This window comes from Castanea sativa, chromosome 6 (genome assembly GCF_040712315.1).
Source record: "Castanea sativa cultivar Marrone di Chiusa Pesio chromosome 6, ASM4071231v1".
NCBI lineage: Eukaryota > Viridiplantae > Streptophyta > Magnoliopsida > Fagales > Fagaceae > Castanea > Castanea sativa.
Window position 1 is genome coordinate 20599658 of NC_134018.1, and position 19882 is coordinate 20619539.

Genomic DNA, 19882 nt, shown 5'->3' on the forward strand with positions numbered 1-19882 from the left:
GAAAAGAGAGCAAAAAAAATTAATATGCAACATGAGAACCAAGTAGTAACAAGTAAGGTAAGGAGAAGGAGGAGACGTACCTTGATCAAGCTGATTGTTATAAATTTTAATATCTGTCAAATATCAGCTAGAACAAAAGAGAATAAAACTAAACTAGAAAATAAACAAAAATATTAATCTAAAAATAGAAAATGAACAAGAAAAAGAAAGAAAGAAAAAAAAATTGCAAACCTGATAAACACAACTGGAATCAATCCTGATAAACAGGATCATCCAAGAGGACTTCTTCAACTTCTGGAGGCTCAAGTTCTAAAAATGGTTTCAAACGTTGGCCATTAACTTTAAACATATCACCATTTTTAGGATTCTCAATCTCAATAGCACCATGGGGATAAACGGTGCGAACTATGAATGGACTAGTCCATCGAGATCGTAACTTGCCTGGGAAGAGATGCAAACGAGAATTATAAAGAAGAACTTTCTGACCAGGTTCAAATGATTTTCTCAAGATGTTTTTATCATGAACCCTTTTCATTTGGTCCTTATACGATTTGGCACAATTGTATGCATCATTGCGAATCTTCTCTAACTCATTGATTTGGAGTGTCCTTTCAGCACCTGCTTTGTCAAGATCAAAATTTAATCGCTTAATAGCCCAATAAGCTCTATGCTCTAACTCAATAGGGAGGTGACAAGTCTTACCATACACAATTCGATAGGGAGACATTCCAATGGGAGTCTTAAAGGCTGTACGGTATGTCCACAGTGCATCATTGAGTCTTAAAGACCAATCTTTCCGAGTAGGGTTAACTGTTTTCTCCAATATTCTCTTGATTTCCCTATTAGATATCTCTACTTGACCACTTGTCTGTGGGTGATAAGGTGTTGCAACCTTATGAGTGATACCATATTTCTTCATTAGTTGCTCAAAAACTCTATTGCAAAAGTGCTTTCCTCCATCACTAATAATGGCATGTGGTGTACCAAACCGTGCAAACACATTCTCTCTCAAAAACTTGACTACAACCTTGTGGTCATTAGTTCTACATGCAATGGCCTCAACCCACTTAGAAACATAATCAACAGCAACAAGGATGTATAAGTTACCAAAAGAATTAGGAAAGGGACCCATGAAATCAATACCCCAAACATCAAATACCTCAACAATCAAAATAGGGTTCAATGGCATCATATTTCTTTTTCCAATACTGCCTGACTTTTGGCATCTCTCACAAGCTGAACAATATGCATGGGAATCACGAAAAATGGAAGGCCAATAAAATCCACATTGCAAAATCTTGGCAGCAGTCTTTCTTGAACTAAAGTGACCTCCACAAGCATGATCATGACAAAAGGATATAACATTTTGTTGGTCACTTTCAGATATGCATCTCCTAATTATTTGATCAGAACAGTATTTAAACAAGTATGGATCATCCCAAAAGAAATACCTTACCTCAGCCAGAAATTTCGACCTATCTTGTTTAGTCCAATGCGAAGGTATTTGATTAGTGACAAGATAGTTTGCAATATCAGCATACCAAGGTCTTTGGGATACATGCAGCAACTGCTCATCAAGGAAAGATTCAAGAATAGGTAAACTGTCATCAGTGTGCTCAATGATTAATCTAGACAAATGGTCAGCTACTACATTTTCAGTTCCCTTCTTGTCCCGAATCTTAAGATCAAATTCTTGTAACAATAAAATCCATCGGATAAGTTGAGCTTTAGCATCTTTTTTGGAGAAGAGATACTTCAGTGCAACATGATCTGAATAAATTAAGACCTTAGACCCCAACAAATAGGATCTAAATTTATCCAAGGCAAAAACAATTGCCAACAACTCCTTTTCTGTTGTAAAGTAGTTCATTTGAGCATCATTTAGAGTCTTACTAGCATAATAAATCACATGGGGAACCTTTCCAACCCGCTGTCCTAAAACAGCACCAATTGCATAATCAGAGGCATCACACATAATCTCAAAAGGCACATTCCAATCAGGTGGTTGAATGATAGGTGCAGAAGTCAACTCAATTTTTAGTCTCTTAAATGCATGGAGACACTCAGCATCAAACACAAATGGGGCATCTTTGGCAAGTAAGTTGCATAAGGGCCTTGAGATTTTACTAAAATCCTTGATGAACCTTCGATAGAATCCTGCATGACCCAAAAATTATCTAATTTCCTTAATAGATCGAGGAGGTGGAAGGTTAGATATCAAATCTATTTTGGCCTTATCAACCTCAATACCACTTTTTGATATGACATGCCCAAGAACAATTCCCTTTCTCACCATAAAATGACATTTCTCCCAATTAAGAACAAGATTTTTCTCTTTACACCGCACTAACACTAAGGATAGGTGGTGCAAACATTCTTCAAAAGTGGATCCAAATACTGAAAAGTCATCCATAAATACCTCCAAAAATCGTCCCACCATATCAGAAAAAATACTAATCATGCACCTTTGAAATGTACCGGGAGCATTACATAAACCAAATGGCATGCGACGGTAGGCAAATGTCCCAAAAGGGCAGGTGAAGGTAGTCTTTTCTTGATCTTCTAGTGCAATGGGAATTTGATTATATCCAGAATATCCATCAAGAAAACAATAATAAGCATGACCAGCTAATCTTTCCAACATTTGGTCTATAAAAGGAAGAGGAAAATGATCTTTTCTTGTCATGGCATTCAACTTACGATAATCAATGCATACTCTCCATCCCGTTTGCACACGAGTTGGGACTAACTGATCATCCTCATTCTTGACAACTGTTATGCCAGATTTCTTTGGTACAACTTGAACTGGACTCACCTAATTACTATTAGAAATTGGGTAAATAATACCCACATCCAAAAGCTTCAAAACTTCAGCTCTCACTACCTCTTGCATAATAGGGTTTAGACGTCTCTGCGGTTCACGTGAAGTTTTGGCATTCTCTTCTAAGTGAATTCTATGCATAACCACAGATGGACTAATACCTTTGATATCAGCAATTGACCAACCTATAGCTTCCTTATGCGCTTGAAGTACACTTATCAATTGGCGTTCCCTAAGGTCATCCAAATCTGAACCTATAATGACAGGTAAGGTTTCAGAAGAACCTAAAAAGGCATACTTAAGTGTGTCAGGTAATGGTTTCAACTCCAACTTTGGTGGTTCCACAGCAAATGGGGGTGGGGATGAAGAAAGTGGAAGAGGGATCACTTTTGGTTGCCAGCTATCAGTACTTAAGAAAGGAACAGACTCTAACAATGCATTGACCTCTTCAATTGAGTGTTCAATATCAAAATTGCAACCAAAAAGATTTAAGCAAGCCTCTAGAGGATCCTCATAACTCGATTGTAGGAAAGTATCATGGACTAGACTCTCAATCATGTCAACCTCACAGATATCCTCATTGTCTAGCACTTGTTTACTTATGTGGAAGATATTAAGCTTAACGGTCATATTCCCAAAAGAAATCTTCATTACACCACTCCGACAATTGATTAAAGCATTGGACGTGGCTAAGAAAGGGCGACCTAAAATGACATGGATTTGTGTACTGGCATTTAGAGCAGGCTCAGTGTCTAACACAACAAAATCAACAGGAAAATAGAATGCATCCACCTTAATTAGCACATCCTCAACAATACCCCTAGGGATTTTCACAGACCTATTAGCTAACTGAAGTGTCATGGTCATTGGTTTTAACTCCCCCAAACCTAGCTGTAAGTATATAGAATATGGCAATAAGTTCACACTTGCCCCCAAATCTAGCAAAGCTCGCTCAATGAGATGATCCCCAATCTTGCATGAAATTGTAGGAGATCCTGGGTCCTTACATTTCACTGGATATTTATTCTGAATAATTGAACTGACTTGCTCTGTCAAAAATGCCTTTTTAGGGATATTTGTCTTTCTCTTCATTGTCACAAGATCTTTTAGAAACTTGGCATAAGCAGGAACTTGCTGAATTGCATCAAGAAATGGAATGTTTATTTGCACTTGCTTAAAAACCTCTAAAATGTCTCCAAATTGTGCACTTTTCTGAGGACTGATTAACCTTTGAGGAAATGGAGCTTTAGGAACAAACCTCTTATCAAAGGAGGAACTAAGATCCTGAATTGGAATGGAGGGTGGGTTGTCCTTCTTTTCTCCATGATCATCATGTGAACTATGAGTACCTTTTTCCTTTAACAGAATATTTTCATCATCCTCCACTTCTGGCATTTTCACTTGATTATCAACTTGCTTACCAGACCTAAGGGTAGTAATAGACTGAACATGTTCTTGTCCATGAGTAGAACTAGAAGAACCATTGATGGCATACTGTCCTTTTGGGTTAAGTATAGGTTGACTAGGAAACTTTCCTTTTTCCCTCTCTCCAACTTGGGTTGCTAACTGGCCAACTTGATTTTCCAACTTTGAAATAGCTTGAATATTCAAATGGGTGGAACTTTTCATCTCTTGAATGGCTTGACTAGTTGATTGCATGAATGTTTTGAGAGACTCCTCCAATGATGATTGTTGTCTTGGTGGTGCTACAAACTGAGGAGGTGATCGAGGAATGGGAGGATATGCTTGAGTAGGTGGACGAAATTGACTTTGTTGATGCACTTGTTGTCCACCTACATTTGTGGGAGGCTGATTTTGCCTCCATGAGAAATTAGGATGGTTACTCCAATTTGGATTGTATGTCTCTGAAAATGGACTAGCAAATGGTTTTCCATAATTATTCAGTGAATTTGCTTGCTCAGTATAAAAATCAGGGTACCCAGCTATGGAAGGACACATATGTGTTGTATGCATAGGACTTGCACAAATAGAACATGTTTCACTTTGAACTTGATTGACAGAATTCATCCCTCTACCTAAAGCTAAAGCCTCAACCTTACGAGTGAGATTGTCCAACCTAGCTTTTATGTCTAAATCTTCACTAACTTCATACAATCCTCCTTTCTTAATTCCAGGGGCAAATCTCTCTTTACGGTTGGAAAAATCCCATTATTGCGAACTTTCAGAAAAATTCTCAAGAAATTTGTATGCCTCATCATCTACAAGACTCAAAAATCCACCACCATTCATGGACTCAATCATGTTACAATTAGTCTGAGTCAAACCATTATAAAAATATTGTACTAGTCTCCATGTTTCAAAACCATGATGGGGACACTTTAAGATCAAGTCCTTAAATCTCTCCCAACTCTCATAAAATTTCTCTTGTTCATCTTGATAAAAATCTGCAATTTCTCTCCTCAAAGCATTGGTCTTGGCCATTGGGAAAAATTTAGAGAGGAATTTTGTGACCAATAGTTCCCATGAAGTGATAGATCCAGGTGACAAAGAATTAAGCCATGCTTTTGCCTTATCCTTCAAGGAAAAAGGGAATAAACGCAAGCGAACAGACTCATCAGTGAAATTTTGGAACTTACAAGTAGCACAAATCTCAAGAAAATCCTTCACATGCATATAAGGATCTTTTCTATCCAATCCATGAAAAGTAGGAAGAAGATGGATTATCTGTGGCTTTAACTCAAAATGTGCAGCAGTGGTTGCAGGCAATACTATGCAAGATGGAGGGTTGGTGGTTATGGGTGAGAACAACTCCCTAAGAGTTTTTGAATCATCTCCTGTTTCTCCCATTCTGGATGAATAATCAAAACTAACAAGACGATTTTCTTTATCACGTATCCAAGTTCTCATACACCATGCACAAAGAATTTTTTGTTTTTTTGTTTTTAAAAAAATAAAAATAAAAAATAACTACAACTAGTAGAAGAAAAAATTCAATTAAGACCAAATTTATTTTCCTAACCAAGTCCCCGACAACGGCGCCAAAAACTTGTTGTGAAATTTTAAAATACTCGCAAGTGTCGAACCGTACCGAAGTATAGTTTGACAAGAACGAGGTTGAACCCACAGGGACTTGAATGAACGTAGGAAAATTAATCAAATCTTAACCAAATTAATCCTAATCTAGTTTAATAAAAATTGGTTGTTTTGAAATTAAATAAACTAAGCAAATAGTTAAACTAAGCAAAAAATATAAAGCAATAAAAAGATGTAAACAATCAAGGGAAAGGAATTAAGGTTTTGGAATCCGCCTTGTAAGTCATATCAGCATATATTTATGATCATTAATTTTTCCCAACTCACTACATGATAATCTAGAAATCAATCTTGCTATCATGCAAAATATTCTCATTAAAATCCTTATTTTAAAAATCAAAAGCATGTTCTTCTTCGCTTCTTAAGTATAAAATCAAATCATCAATTGTATCTATAGCCAAACAAATCATAAGATATATCCAATTCTAAAAATCAAATCATAAATTATATCAATTGACAGACAGATCACAAGGGATATCCAATTTTATAATCAGGAATTAATAAACCAAGCATTCAATTAATTAAGATAAATCCTAAATCATGAGAAAAACATGATTGAACTCATATCTAGAATCTCGTCTTAGTCAATTGATATGAAGCAAGAACAATTTAAATAATTAAAGAACAACTATTGTGGGAAAAATCAAATCACATAAATATTACTAATAATCCTTAACAAGGTTTCATCCTCAACCCTAATTATAAATTTAGCTACTCATAATAATTAAAATAAAACACAAGAATAATATACTAAACATTAAACTAGACAAATAAAATAACTAACTGTCATGGAAGAAAACCAAAGAAGTAGCCGCACTCTCTATGTTCAGCCCTCAGCCCTAGCACTCGCCCCCCTAAATTTTGCCCTAAAGAGCCTTTAAATAGGTCAAAGAATCCTATTACAAGTTGAATTCCCATTTGGGGAAAATTCCAGATTTTTAGACTTCATTTAACCGACAATTTTGGCCGATTTAACTTCAGAATTCGGACTTTTGGTAAACTACAAAGTTTAGCCCTTTAAGTTAACTTTCCAGCCCAACTTGAATCATCTCAATTGGACATCTGAGCCAAAAGTTATGCCAAAAATACTAACTGATGTGCAGGCTGGAATCCTAATCGGAATTGAACTTGGATTTGATGCAAATTTCCTTTGATTCCCTGCTCCAATTGGACTTAAATTTAATTGGGTTGGTCTTCTTTAACTTCATCATGGCCCTTGTAAAAGTAAAGTCCATTAGCTTTCTTCTTTGCACAAATCCACTTATTTAATTTCATTCTCCTACAAAAAAATAAATTCACGCAATAAGATTCAATTAAGCACAAAATTGATTATTCACCATTATTCCAAAACCAAATATAAAATGCATGAATTACCTCAAAATAAGTATAATAATGCTTCTAACAATGATACAAATATGCAAAATTAAGCTATTATCAATGCACATCATTTACACAAGTCCATAAGTGGACTGATGCATTCCAAGAAACGTCTTAAAATTTATAGTCCATGACTAGACAAGTACCTCCAATGGGCGCCTTGCAACTTGTTAGAGTCTTTAACTAGATGGATGCGTTCCAAAGTACGCTAAAGTACGTGGACGTTCTTAGGTGGACGGACCACAAATCTACTGAGAATCCACTAAGTCACGCTTATAAAGTAGACGAATCAGTCCAGGATTAAAACATATTCAAGCCGACGGGTGAAAAATACAACATCTTTCAAATAGAATGGAAGTAAATAAACTTATAATTTAAAAAGCCCAAAAAACTCGTGGGCAATGTTAATATCACAACAACCATTTTTCTCCAAATCATTTAAAAAAAAAAAAAAAACTATAGAAGTCTATGGCTGGTCAACAGGAGCCTCCTTATCCACTACCTTTTTCGCCACCTTGGCCTCATCAGCTGGATGGGTCTCATTGCCGACGGATTTGGCTTGTACATCCTGGGGGACGGCTCACCCGTCACCTAGAGCATTAGGAGTAGGGTCTGCAGAAAAAAGCTCGTCGGGGCCTTCGAACCCAACGGATCTAGCTGGTGTCTGGGCCATGTCGTCCAAAGAGACTCGGGACACGTCCAAGTTAGGAAAAAGAACCTTGAACTGACGAAGGTACTTGTTGAAACTGTCGGTATAGCAGCCTCCGAGCTCAGCAAGGAATCTGACAGAGCTACGAAACTCCGTCTCCTCGTCTACCTTAGCTTGAAGAACCTTTTCCCTCAAAGAAGAGATCTCCCTCCTTGTCTTTTAGCACATTCTTCAGAGCCTTGACTTGATTCTCCGTCTCCTCCAAGGTCTTCCTCATAATGTCAAGCTTTTTGACCTAGACTTCCCACAAGGCTTTGAGCTCGTTACATTCTGTCTCCACGGTCTCGGCCCTTTCCTTCAAACGGTCCACCAGCTTCTCACAAGCCAGGCAACGGTCCATTAGCCCCTTTGTCATCAACGCCCCCTGAAAATAAAATACAAGGGTAAGTAAGAAATGGAAGAAAAGAGGACAGAAAGGACAAGTAGATGGTCACACACCTGAACCAAACTGAAAATGGCAGTTTCCCCCATGGCTTGCGTTGCATGGTTATCCAAGTCCTCATAATCCTCTTCCTTAATAATGGACAAGAGTTGCCCAAGTGCATATCACGGGTCGTCGCGGAGGAGAGGGGGGCATTGCTTAGCGACAGGGCCCTTGGACATCATCAGGCCTTTCCCAACCCCATGACAGGGGGCATAAGGCGACTTGGTTCCTGGAGGCATCTCCTTGACAGTTGTGGTAATTACCAACCAAGACTATTTTTTTTCAGGACGGTCACCCTTGTCCGTCGTCCTTCTCTTCGTGAATGGTTTTAATAGGCTCGTCCCTATAGTAGGGGGCACGCCCTCTTCTAGTTTCTTCTTCACCTGCGCGGTAGCCTGCTAACAAATATAAGCTTTCCTCTTACCATCCTCCATTTCTGCACCAAAGAAGACAGAAAGAAAAAGTTATACAAGAACTACTAAAAAAGGTTAAAGAAGAAGATAAAGAGTAGGCGACAGACTCACGTTGGCGTACTTGAGCGTCGTAACGACGTGTAGTGGTTGTAGGCTCAAGACCCTCACAGTACCAGTTTAATGTGTCCAAGGTGATGAGCTTCTTCCACATCCTCTCTTCCAAAGAAATTCTGAAGATTTTCTCCAAAAAGCTCCACTGTTCAAGATTGACCTCTAGACAGTCCTGAGCTGCAATAAGAAGAGACGGTTAGATCAAGGAGTAAAACAGACAAAATAACTAAACGAGCAAAAATTGAGCAAATACCTACCAGACGGAGGCAATATGTCCCAAGTTCTATCAACAAGGGGCATTTTCTCCCGCTTATCAAGGTTACACACCCAGGTGTCTCCCTGAATGAAGAAATTCATATTCTTCCAATTCCTATTAGAATCAGGTGTCTCGTACACTAGCCTAAGTGATGGTTTCCTTAGAAGAAAGCTGTAAATCCCCCTAGACTTGATGATCTCAGAGGGACGGTAACAATGAAAAAACTCCTCCACAGTTAATTGACGTCTCCTTTTGCTTAGAACCCCATACAGCACCTCCGCACCAAGGAAGATTCTCCAAGCATTAAGAGTGACCTGGGTGATGGATAATCCAAGATATTGGAGTAAGCGATGGCGGAGAGCAGTCAAAGGCAGTCGGAACCCTGCCTTGAACATCTGCTCATACACCCCAATGTCATTAGCGCCATAGTAATAACACTTCTCATACTGAAACGGTAGACGGATGGGGACGTCGTCGAGGATCTGATATCTCTCCCGTAAGGTGTCAAAGTGCTTTTTCTTAATGGTCAAATTGAAATCATTGACCATCCACAAAAGGGGAATAACAAACTTCCTAAGACCATTAGGGCCAACGACGGAGCTAACAGGAGACTCAACGTTTTCAACGTACTCCTCGCTGTCCATGTCTCCACTCGAATCACTCTCTAACCCGTCCGCACTCGAATCCTCATCCTCCTCCACAGAAGGTGAGTTGGCAAACAGAACCCTTTCAAAATAAGAGGTGTCGAGGTCATTTTGACTAGATGGGTACACCTCATCATAGCCCGCTCCTTTGCAGACACATGATTGTTCACTCGATGCTCCACTAGACACCTATTACACCTACAAGTGACAGATAAACTCCTAAGACTCTACAGGTCTATATACTCACAGGCGTATAACACTTAAAATAATAATAATAATAACTGAGTATAGGAAGAAGAGCACTTACAGGTTGACGATGTGAAAAAGCGATGGAAGTAATGTAGTGAATAGATGCGGTAAAGAGAAGGACTGGCAGATTCCTACAGACGACAGTGGCGCTCTGACACAAGGAAATTTTTGCGAAATGTGGAAATGAAGGGGAGAGGCGACATATATATAGGCAAAACGGCGCAGAAGACGAAGCGACGCTTTGATCTGAGTAACTAGCCACTAAAACTTCGCCACGTGTCCCTCAGCATTTATGACCCTCAATCACTATGTCAAATCAAAACGCGACTCCCGAGATCTAATTAAGACCGTCACCCCAAGTGTCTGTCTGGGATACTAGGCGACGGACCCATGGAGTGAAGGGGTAGCTGATAGGGATGAATCACAAGGTATACAGATTCCCTTCACAAAGTTAATGACAAGAGACGGCGTTGCCAAGGAGACAATCTAGACAACTTAACAACCAAAGAAATGACAAATGGAATCATGACTTGAACAGCAGATAGAAAAATGGACGGATGCTTTAGAGAAGACAAACTCAAACTCGATAGAGGTGGATAAACTCAACGCGGACGGTTGCCAAAGCCGCGTGGTGCCTACGTGGTCTAAGTAATTTCCAAGGAACTTAATATGGAAATGTCTTGCACTCTATGCTCAACCATAATCACAGGAATCCACACAAGGAAAGGATCCCTCAAAATACGCATTAAGGAGGATCTACCCTACAAGGAAATAGCCTCTCCATCAAGAAATCAAGTTGACTCTACACTACTATAAAAACCCCAAAACCCTCACAAATCAAGGTACGCATAATTTACCCCAAGTCTAGCACTTTAGAGTTGTAAAAAAGTTCTCTAACTTAACATTTAGAGGGTATTTGGCCGGTACCACACCGGTGCTCTCTATAAGGTCTTCTTCTTTTTTGTTTCGCAAGTTTTATCTAGGGCACGTAAGGACAATTCAGCTTACTGACGGTTTTTGACATCATCAGTGATCACAATAACATTGTCAAATGTAAAGCTTAGGCTCAAGCTGCCACAGTTTTTGAAGCAGTGGCAGCTTTTGAAGCAGCAGCTCTTACATGCAGATTCTTCTTACTATTGTGGGTGCTCCGAAGGGAGAGCAATTCAGAGGGAAACCATTGGTTCTCTTGTAGTTCATTTACTTACCATCCCATAGCTCTCTAGTCTCTACTACATTCGGCTATTATCCTTCTTACTGCTTCTCCTGTTTACAATTGAGTTTGTTTCAACCTTATTTTGCTCCCTATTTTTTTCATTTTCATTAAAAAACCAACAACAAAAAACGCTGGTATACGGTCTGAAATACATAATAAGAAAGCACAAAACAAAAAGGAAAAAAACAAAAGAAAAGAAGAAAATAAACAACAGTGGAGCTTATGTGAACGAAAGAAATGATGAATTCCACTCAAAAAGACTTCAAAGTAAATGTTTCAACTTCATCACTCTGAGTTCTCGTCCCTCAAAGTATCACACACTGCACTAAAATAAGTCAATTACATCAAGTGTTAATACAACAAAAATAATATAATGGTATTATAAACATGTAAATACAACAAAAATAGTATAATGGTATTAGAAACATTATTGTGTCTACAAGTTAAAAATCGTTATAATAATAATTTAAAAGTGGTAAATTATTGTATTAACAATAATTTGTTGCAATAATTTATAATCACTGGTTCTAATAAAGGATTTAATACTTTATTGCATTACAAAAAATTGTTGCAATAACATGTGATATTTTATTGCAATGAATTTATCATTGTAATAATTTGATATCAATTATTTTATAATGGGTTGCATTAATGGTGCCCCTTAACATCCATCTTTATGTCAATATTTTTGCTAGCCTTATACACTATAGGGTCAATTTTCTATAGTGTCCTTTTTTCTCCTATTTATCCAATTTTAACCTTAACACGCACCGCTTTCAAAAAAAAAACTTAACACACACCGCACAGTGTTTATTAACATTTGCCAATTATTATTTACTTCAATGAAAAACATGAAGTGCATATTGTTGGGCGCAAAGCACCGTGTGGGTCCAGCCCACATGAATGGGCAAAGCTCAAATGAGCTTGCTTATCAAACTTTCAAAGTCAACTTTTTGTTTAAGGGTCATGTTAACAAATACTCTTAATTAGGGCAAGTGTTAATAAATCATAATAGGAAAGTTTTGACACTATTTTTATGGGAAATATAAAAAGCTGTCAACAATATTTATTGTTTTGTCATTCTCTCAATAAAATGTTCTAAAAATAGTTCTTTGGCATTGGTTAACCTTTTCCATTGTTTAATGCAAAGTTGAGCAAACATGTTGGACATGCTAAAGAAAATAAGAAGAAAAGAAAAGAAAAGAAGCCATTCGGCCTTGGGAGAAGCTGAAGCAAAAAGGGTCATGTTTGGCCACTTTGGTGAGGAGAAGTTCCAATGAGTGTTTGAGAGAAACACATAGAGAGCTTCAATGAGGTGCAGCCCATGATAGAGAGAAAATACAGTGAGTATGTTAGAGTGAAAAAGATAAAGGATACATTTTAATTTCTTTGCTCAAGCTACACACACAAGAAGATAAATTGGTGGAGTAATCTTGGAGATTTGAGTGCTACAACCACAAAGTGTTGGAGTGTTTAGAGGAAGATCTTTGCTACTGGTTTTGTGGTGAAATTGTATTTACTCCTTGAGATTAATTTGTTGTATATCGAATTATTGTGAATTCAAGTTTGGCATAAACTTGAGAGTTGTAATCTCTATTTTCATAGAAAATATTTTTCGGAGATGCCTCGTGGTTTTGCTCTCTACACTGGAGGGTTTTCTACGTAAAATTTGGTGTTCTTGTGGTTGTGTTTCTATTGGTGCTTGCTGAAATTTTTGTTTCCATATATATTGCTATTGCTTGGTAGTCATTTATTTTTGATTCACACGTAGACATTGAGGGGTTTAGGATTTTTCCCAAACAAATATATCATTGCAATAATTTGATATCAATTATTTTACAATCTATTACAATGACAAATATGAAACAATCATTAATTCCAACAAATATATCATTGCAATAACTTAATCCGAATTATTTTCAATCTAAATTCGTGAAGTAATAGTCTATTGCTATAAGATATTCAAAATAGTAAATTTTTTATTGCAACAACATACATATCATTGTATCAAAGTTGTCATTAAAATATCTAGAGTTTATTGCAATGAAATTTTTTGTTGCCCAATCTATTACCTCAAATTTTATTGCAACACCTTGCATCAGCTATTGCAATGATTTAGTTTATAGCAATGATTTTTTTTTTCGTTGTAATAAACATTTTTTTTTCTTGTAGTAATATCATGTGCATGGTGTGTGTATGAATTTTCACATTAAAATATAGCAGCGATGGAATCGGGATTTAAACCTAGGGGGCTAAGGTATAAACAATTTTTTTCCTATGAAAATCTAAGCTAGCATATATTTAATATTAACAAAAAAGAGGAAAGAAAATTATCATTTTGTAATACTTCAAACTACATCATCTAAAAAGATAGAACTCGATATTCTTTTAAATCACAAATCACGTAGGATTGATTGTGCACTAAATTTTGATCATGAAATCAAAGATGAAAATCTCTAAATGAATTAATTACGAAGTTTGATCCTATTTGAATAATTATGTTGATCTGGTTACAATTCTAATAGGTTCTTGATTTGTAAGGACATGAGACTTTTTTTTAATGAATAATGACATGATACTTTATCTTATAAAAACCGAATGTTTCTAATATTACATTCCACTATTTGTTTAATATTTTCAGATATTTCATCATTTCCTTATCTTATAATTTTATTGAAATTAAATAGAATATATAGGGGGGAAAGAGGGATTAAAGAAAAACTATATAGGATTCATAACGTATACTATTGTAACAGTTCAACCAAAAAAAAACATAAGTAATGCTATAAAAACAAACTATTTTATAATATTTTTAGAAACTGTTGATGTGGCTTTAACATTTTTCAATGTGATGTTAGTTGTGGGCCTAGATTAGAACTAGTAAGAATTTGTCACCTTAATAGTCTGTAATATAGTTTGTATCTGTAACGTTACTCAAAAAACATATACTAATATAGTAATAAATGTGATTAGTTCTATTTCAACACAAAGTAAATAAATATTTTAATTACTGTTTTATGATTGATAGCACATCAATTTGTAATATTTATTTACTAAAATTTATAGTATTCATAGCATTACGTTGCTCTCTATATATACAAGATAAAAAAAATTAAATACAATTTTTACTTAGATTATGTCCATTAAGTTCCCCAATTTCACAATAATAAATAATAAAAAATATATTTCAGTCACTCACCTTAGTTGCTTGGCACTAATTAATTTATTAACACAACTAAATAATTTCCCAAAGCCCGGAGGCCCCAAATTAACACTACTTTATTAACACAACACTCAAAATTGGTTAATGCCACTACTTTAGCAAGTTTATATTTCCTTAAAACTACAATTATAAAAATAAAAATACAAATTATAGCCTAACACATTGCACCCCAACTCAATGAGATTAATCAATGACCACACACACAATAGTCACTTGATAGTGACACTTTGACTTGGTTTATGCCAGTCCACCACCAAGCTCAAATTATTCATCTGTTTCACAGTCTAAGTTTTATACAAAGAAAAATAAAAGCAGTAGTGAGAGAGAGCCAACATACCATCATTGAGCAACTATGTAGTGTGTAGGTGCTGAAGTTAGACTTAGAGTCAAGACAAACACCGAGCGGTAAGTGGGTAAAAAAATTGGGGATTTGTGTTTTTTGATTTCAGATTTTTGGTTGTTCTGTATGTCTTTTTTGTTTAGATTGGATTGTTGCTTAATTTGTTGATAATTTTGGTTTGTTTAAAGGTTATTCTTGTTATTTCTGGGGCAATTGGGTTTGTTAAGGTTGGAAATATGATATGTTTTGCGAGCATTTTTGGTTGGTCCAAAAGTTTTTCTTATTATTCTTGAGATAACAGACAAAAGGGTTGGGTCAATTTGTAAATTTCGGTAGAGGAGGGGGGCCAATAATATATATTTTGGGAAATTTTCAATTTTCTATGTGTGTATATATATACTAAGAATTTTCATAAAACATTTGGGGGGCAGGGGGCCATGGCCCCCCTCAGCCCTGACCTGATTCTATCATTGAAATATAGTTTGATGGCACTTTGTGAATTTACAAGAAAATTTTTTTGTGGCGATTAAAAAAAATTGTGGTAATTCACATTTGTTGATTCTGGCAGGTAGAATGGAACTTAACAATCCGAGTCTTAAATTTAGAATCAAATTTTAATTGAGTTGGTATTAAATTTTTTTTAGGGCCTTAAATTTGTCTAGAGTTTACTGACTTGTGGGAATTTTCTATAAATTATAAACCTTGTTCTTGCTACAATGTTGCACATTTTCTTAAATTGACTTGGAGTAAAATTTAAACCTTTCCTAGCAAAGCCTCTACACTTTTGTTACTAGAGGAGTGGACCTTGAAACCAGTGGAATGGAGCTTGAAACTTCAAGTTATGAAATGTTAGATTGACAATTTTAAAATCAATGGGAGGTTGGATGGATAGTCAATTGCATATTCAAAATCCAACTCTTCAATCAGGTAAGAGAAACTCTTATTTGATATTTGGGATGCAAGACGTTATTTAGTTTGGGTATTCCTTTACAATTCCAGTATCAATGGTGGAGAGTCATTTTAGTTGTTAATAAAACTTAGATTAACCCAACATGTGCCTGATGTAGGACTCAAAACACACTCACACAACACACACTCAATTAATATTTAATCAACTTGGAGCATCACACATGGTCTAACAACAATTGGGTAAGGCAGAACATTAAGGAAATAAATATAGGGCTGTAGCTAATGTAGAACCTTGTTTAGTAAAGCTCTTGTCAAACACCTCCCTGTTATAGCCTCTAAACCATGCGGGGATAACGTTAAAATCGTCAAAACGTTTTTCTCTTTTTATCAAAACAATAACATCTTTCAAATTCTTAAATGCAAAATCATGTAAAAAAAAAAAGGCTAAAGCCTCTGAACATGCACTTTTCTCGTGTAAGGAGGCTAGTTTCTATTATCATCCTCATCTTGCAAGAGAATTCCACCATCTATCAATATTGTGTCTCGCTCTCCTCCCTGAGTTTTGAAAAAAAAAAACCAAAAATATAAAGTTCTATGATTTCAACTTCATGATTCTTAAAATAGTTGGGCATCAATCATTTGTAACATTAAGAAGTGATGAGAAACCTTTAAGATTCTCTAAAATCTATTTTCCAAGGGACCGGATTCTGGATTGATTGGGTAGAGATCAGCAGCAGATGAAGAAGTAGCAGTCCACGGGCCGTCCATTGACATTGTTCGCCTCGTGCTCTCACTCATATTGATTTCCTCATTGATTTGATAATACTTTTGCAGTTCCTTCGCTTTCATTTCATCATGTAATAAACTCATATCTGAAACCAAATCCGGAACAATAATGTTGCCTTCGAGCATGCTCACAACTGAAGACATGGTGGGTCTAGCCGCTGAAGAAACATTAGTGCATAGGAGAGCCACATGGATCACGACCATCACCTCTTCTTTGTTATAGTCTGAGCCCAACCTTGGATCAACTAGCTTAATTATATTCCCTTCCTCTTTCAAAAGGTGTGCCTAGAAACAGGAACATAAAAACGAAGAATTATAACGGGGGATGAAGATTAAATCCTAAATATTTCTATGGAAAACACAAAGAGATATCAATTGAGTTATAAGGCTCTTGGTAGAGACACATCTCAATTTGCTACTAGTCAACAGTCTACGCCCATATCAGAATAAAGACATTAACATATGCTTAGCCAGTATATAAATAAGAAAGAAGAATTTAGGAGTAAGGGAATAAAATAAAGAGTGAAATTTCTTAACATTGATTATAAAACTTTTTATCAATACGGAATTAGCGTTAAATGAAAATGTGACCATCAAAATTTTATATTGTAAATTGAGCCCTTAGAGTATGGGATCATTTAGATTTTGCCCCCTAATATTTAAAAATTTAGATTTGAACCTTTAATGTTATTTAGTATTTTGACATAAGCCCTTTCATCCATGCTCGCTGATAATGTAGCCGTTAAATACCACTCATGCTTGTCACATGTGCTAATTAGTCCAAAAAAATCATGACATGTCATTTTAATTATTTCACATAAATTAAATAGTCTAACAAAAAAGTTTTACATTTAAAAAAAAATACATAAAAACTAAAAAAAATCAAAAATAAAAGAAAAGAATTCAAATCCTAACATTTCTAGGCATCTAAATAGAGTGAAATTCAAATAGCTAAAGGCTATTGTGTTTTTTGAATTCGACTTCAAGGCTCTTAGTTTAGGGAGTGCAAAGAGATTTGGGTCGATCATGTAGAGACTTGGGGATTTCGAGATTTGGTGGTTTGATTGGCTAATTGGTAATTGTGGTCATCATGATCAATGATGTCACCTTGATTCAGTTAACCCAAATTAAGAGCTAGAGGGGATTTGAACTAAACAATAATTTTAAAAGCTAGAACAGAGAAAGAACTAAAAAGGGGACTAGTTCCCAATTCTCTAGTCCAACAAAGGTGGAATCGATGGTCGAACCGGTAATGTCATAAATAATTTAAAAAATAATTATTAAATTAAACAAATAAATTATACACTTATAATAACTAATAATATTAACTAGAAAATATTTTAGATAATTAAAATAATTTGTGAGTGACTTTTTTCCATCTTATTATACTAAAAAAATGGAAGCAATAATATGTTCTAAATGTTTTAACAAAGAAAATCTAAAAATAAAAAAGACCTTTTAGGAGTATTTGAACCAAAACAAAATACAAAACAATAAAATCATTGGCACAATTATGGGATAATAATATATCAGATGGGAGAAGAACCAAATAGTTTGTATTTTCTTTTTCTTTTATTATTATTATATTTTAGGGGTAAATTCTAATAACCTACTCTCAGGTTTGGGCTAATGTCAAACAGGTCAAAACATTTCAAAACTGATCAATTTTGTTCCTAATCCAATTTGGTCCGTAAGAGAGGAGAAAAAATTACTAACAAGCCTAACGGTGTTTAGGGACTAAGTTAAGTTCAGAGACCAAATTAATCAGTTTTGAAATGTTTTGGTCCTAATTAATATTAACCCAAAGATTAGAATAAGTTAACGGAATTAACCATCATCAGCATCATCATCATCATCATTATTATTATTGTTGTTGTTATTATTATTATTATTATAACTTGTATTGTGTGTTGTAAGTTGTAAGTTGTAACTTGTAAGTTGAAAGAGAGCAGTACAAATGATGAAAATAATGATAATAAAAGAGCTACACAATAATAATATTTTATAGAGCCATCTAAAGTTTGAAGTCTAGAATCTGACAAATAAGTTGCAAAGAATAATACTAGCAAGTGTACCATTCACATTGCAAACTTCAAATCCAAGTTTTGAGATTCCTTTCCAGCGAAATTGTTTACAGTTATTGTTCGTTTAGATCCAAGATCCAGCTTCTCCTATTCTTTGCATTCTCCTTAACCACTTCAACCATTCAAATCGTCGACCAAATATCTAATTAGATCTGAAAAATCTCTCTTCACTCAAAACTAGTTCAATCATCCCGGTTGCCAATTCAGGACAGTTAAATTACCGGTTCTTTGGTTTTGAGCGGACTTTTTATGCATTAACAGTTTTTGTGAATATCTTGACTGGTATTAGCACCGGTTCACTATTGAATTGATTGAACCAATTGGTCTGGTCTTTTTTTTAAACCATGCTATAAGTGTCTTGGTTAAAAACACTTAAGAGCTGCTTGTAGAGCTACAAGGCTCTTAGCAAGAAAAAAAAAAAAAAATTGGGTATGGACTTATTTCTTGACCTAGACAAAATGACATAGTTTTGGTGCATTAAAATTTTGTCTTTTTGAGCTTGAGTAACATTTAATGGCTGTCTCAAAAATGAATACAGGCAGACAAGCTTGAATTAAACCAATATCTAATAGTAGGGTTTCAAATCCAAAATTTTAAACATATTTGGAATAAATCAAAATGACCATAGCTTGCATGTATATATATAAAATACCCCCCTAACTTGTGTTTTCCCAAAAACATAAATAGCCCAAATAACAATTAAACAAGAACAATAAAAAGCAATAAAATGAAAAGAGTAAAAGATCAAACTTACCCAATCAAGAAGATTAAAAGGTTCCTCCTTTGGTCGGTGACTAGTGTTGCTCCTCCCACTAACAATTTCCAAGGTAACAACCCCAAAACTATAAACATCTGCTTTGTCAGTCAAATAACCCCGCATTGCATACTCAGGTGCCATATATCCACTGCAATAACACAAAATTATGCACAACTTTTCCACCAAGCATATCTCAATGTTTTACCCTTTTTTTAATAGGTAGATGAATGCTTATTATAGCAATATTCAACAAAGTTGAATTGAAGGCTACTCAAAACATTTTCCTTGCATTAAGCTCAATATTAAAATTTTCCTATAAACATTTGTTTTTTTTTCCCCTTTTGTTTCCTCACCCATTTCCTTCAAACCAAACTGAGTGTAAAAATTCCCTTCAATTTTCTCTGTTTTCTTCCCTAATTAATAAATAGTTTCCCCGAATATCTTCTATTCTAGATGTGTTTCCTTAATACCTTCATTCAAAAAATCAAAATTCTTGTGAGTTTGATGTC

At 35.4% G+C, this 19882-nt stretch overlaps 2 protein-coding genes and 1 non-coding gene across 6 annotated transcripts in view; 1 reads left to right on the plus strand and 2 right to left on the minus strand.

Annotated features, from left to right (window-relative positions):
• Positions 1–250: 250 nt before the first annotated feature.
• On the minus strand, positions 251–4780 carry LOC142639618 (uncharacterized). The gene is made up of 3 exons (XM_075813769.1): positions 3050–4780; positions 1374–1510; positions 251–761 (listed from the first exon to the last, which is right to left on the minus strand). Exons 1-3 carry the CDS (start codon positions 4778–4780, stop codon positions 251–253), a joined length of 2379 nt encoding a protein of 792 aa, XP_075669884.1.
• Positions 4781–5141: 361 nt separating this feature from the next.
• Positions 5142–5250, plus strand: LOC142641872 (small nucleolar RNA R71). Its single transcript, XR_012845545.1, has one exon. It is a non-coding gene; the product is annotated as a small nucleolar RNA R71 (small nucleolar RNA).
• A 10961-nt stretch (positions 5251–16211) lies between these two features.
• LOC142639207 (putative leucine-rich repeat receptor-like serine/threonine-protein kinase At3g14840) overlaps positions 16212–19882 on the minus strand; it is a 30063-nt gene continuing 26392 nt past the window's right edge. For 3 of the 4 annotated variants that reach the window (XM_075813335.1, XM_075813336.1, XM_075813333.1), the window contains 2 exons: positions 19371–19521; positions 16212–16817 (listed from right to left, as the gene is read on the minus strand). In XM_075813335.1, coding sequence (XP_075669450.1) covers positions 16425–16817; positions 19371–19521 — 544 coding nt within the window. In that variant the 3' untranslated portion in view covers positions 16212–16424. The remainder of the gene's footprint in view (positions 16818–19370; positions 19522–19882) is intronic. The other variant, XM_075813334.1, reaches the window with a different exon arrangement.

What these genes read in the sequence shown, in the direction of transcription:
- LOC142639618 (XM_075813769.1), bottom strand. Translation starts at nt 4,780, where the DNA reads ATGTGTCCTTCCATAGCTGGGTACCCTGATTTTTATACTGAGCAAGCA. An exon ending in ATTTGGATGACCTTAGGGAA is followed by an intron (nt 1,511 to 3,049) that starts CGCCAATTGATA and finishes TATCTTGTCACT; the next exon opens with AATCAAATACCTTCGCATTG. An exon ending in AGATGCATATCTGAAAGTGA is followed by an intron (nt 762 to 1,373) that starts CCAACAAAATGT and finishes TGATGCACTGTG; the next exon opens with GACATACCGTACAGCCTTTA.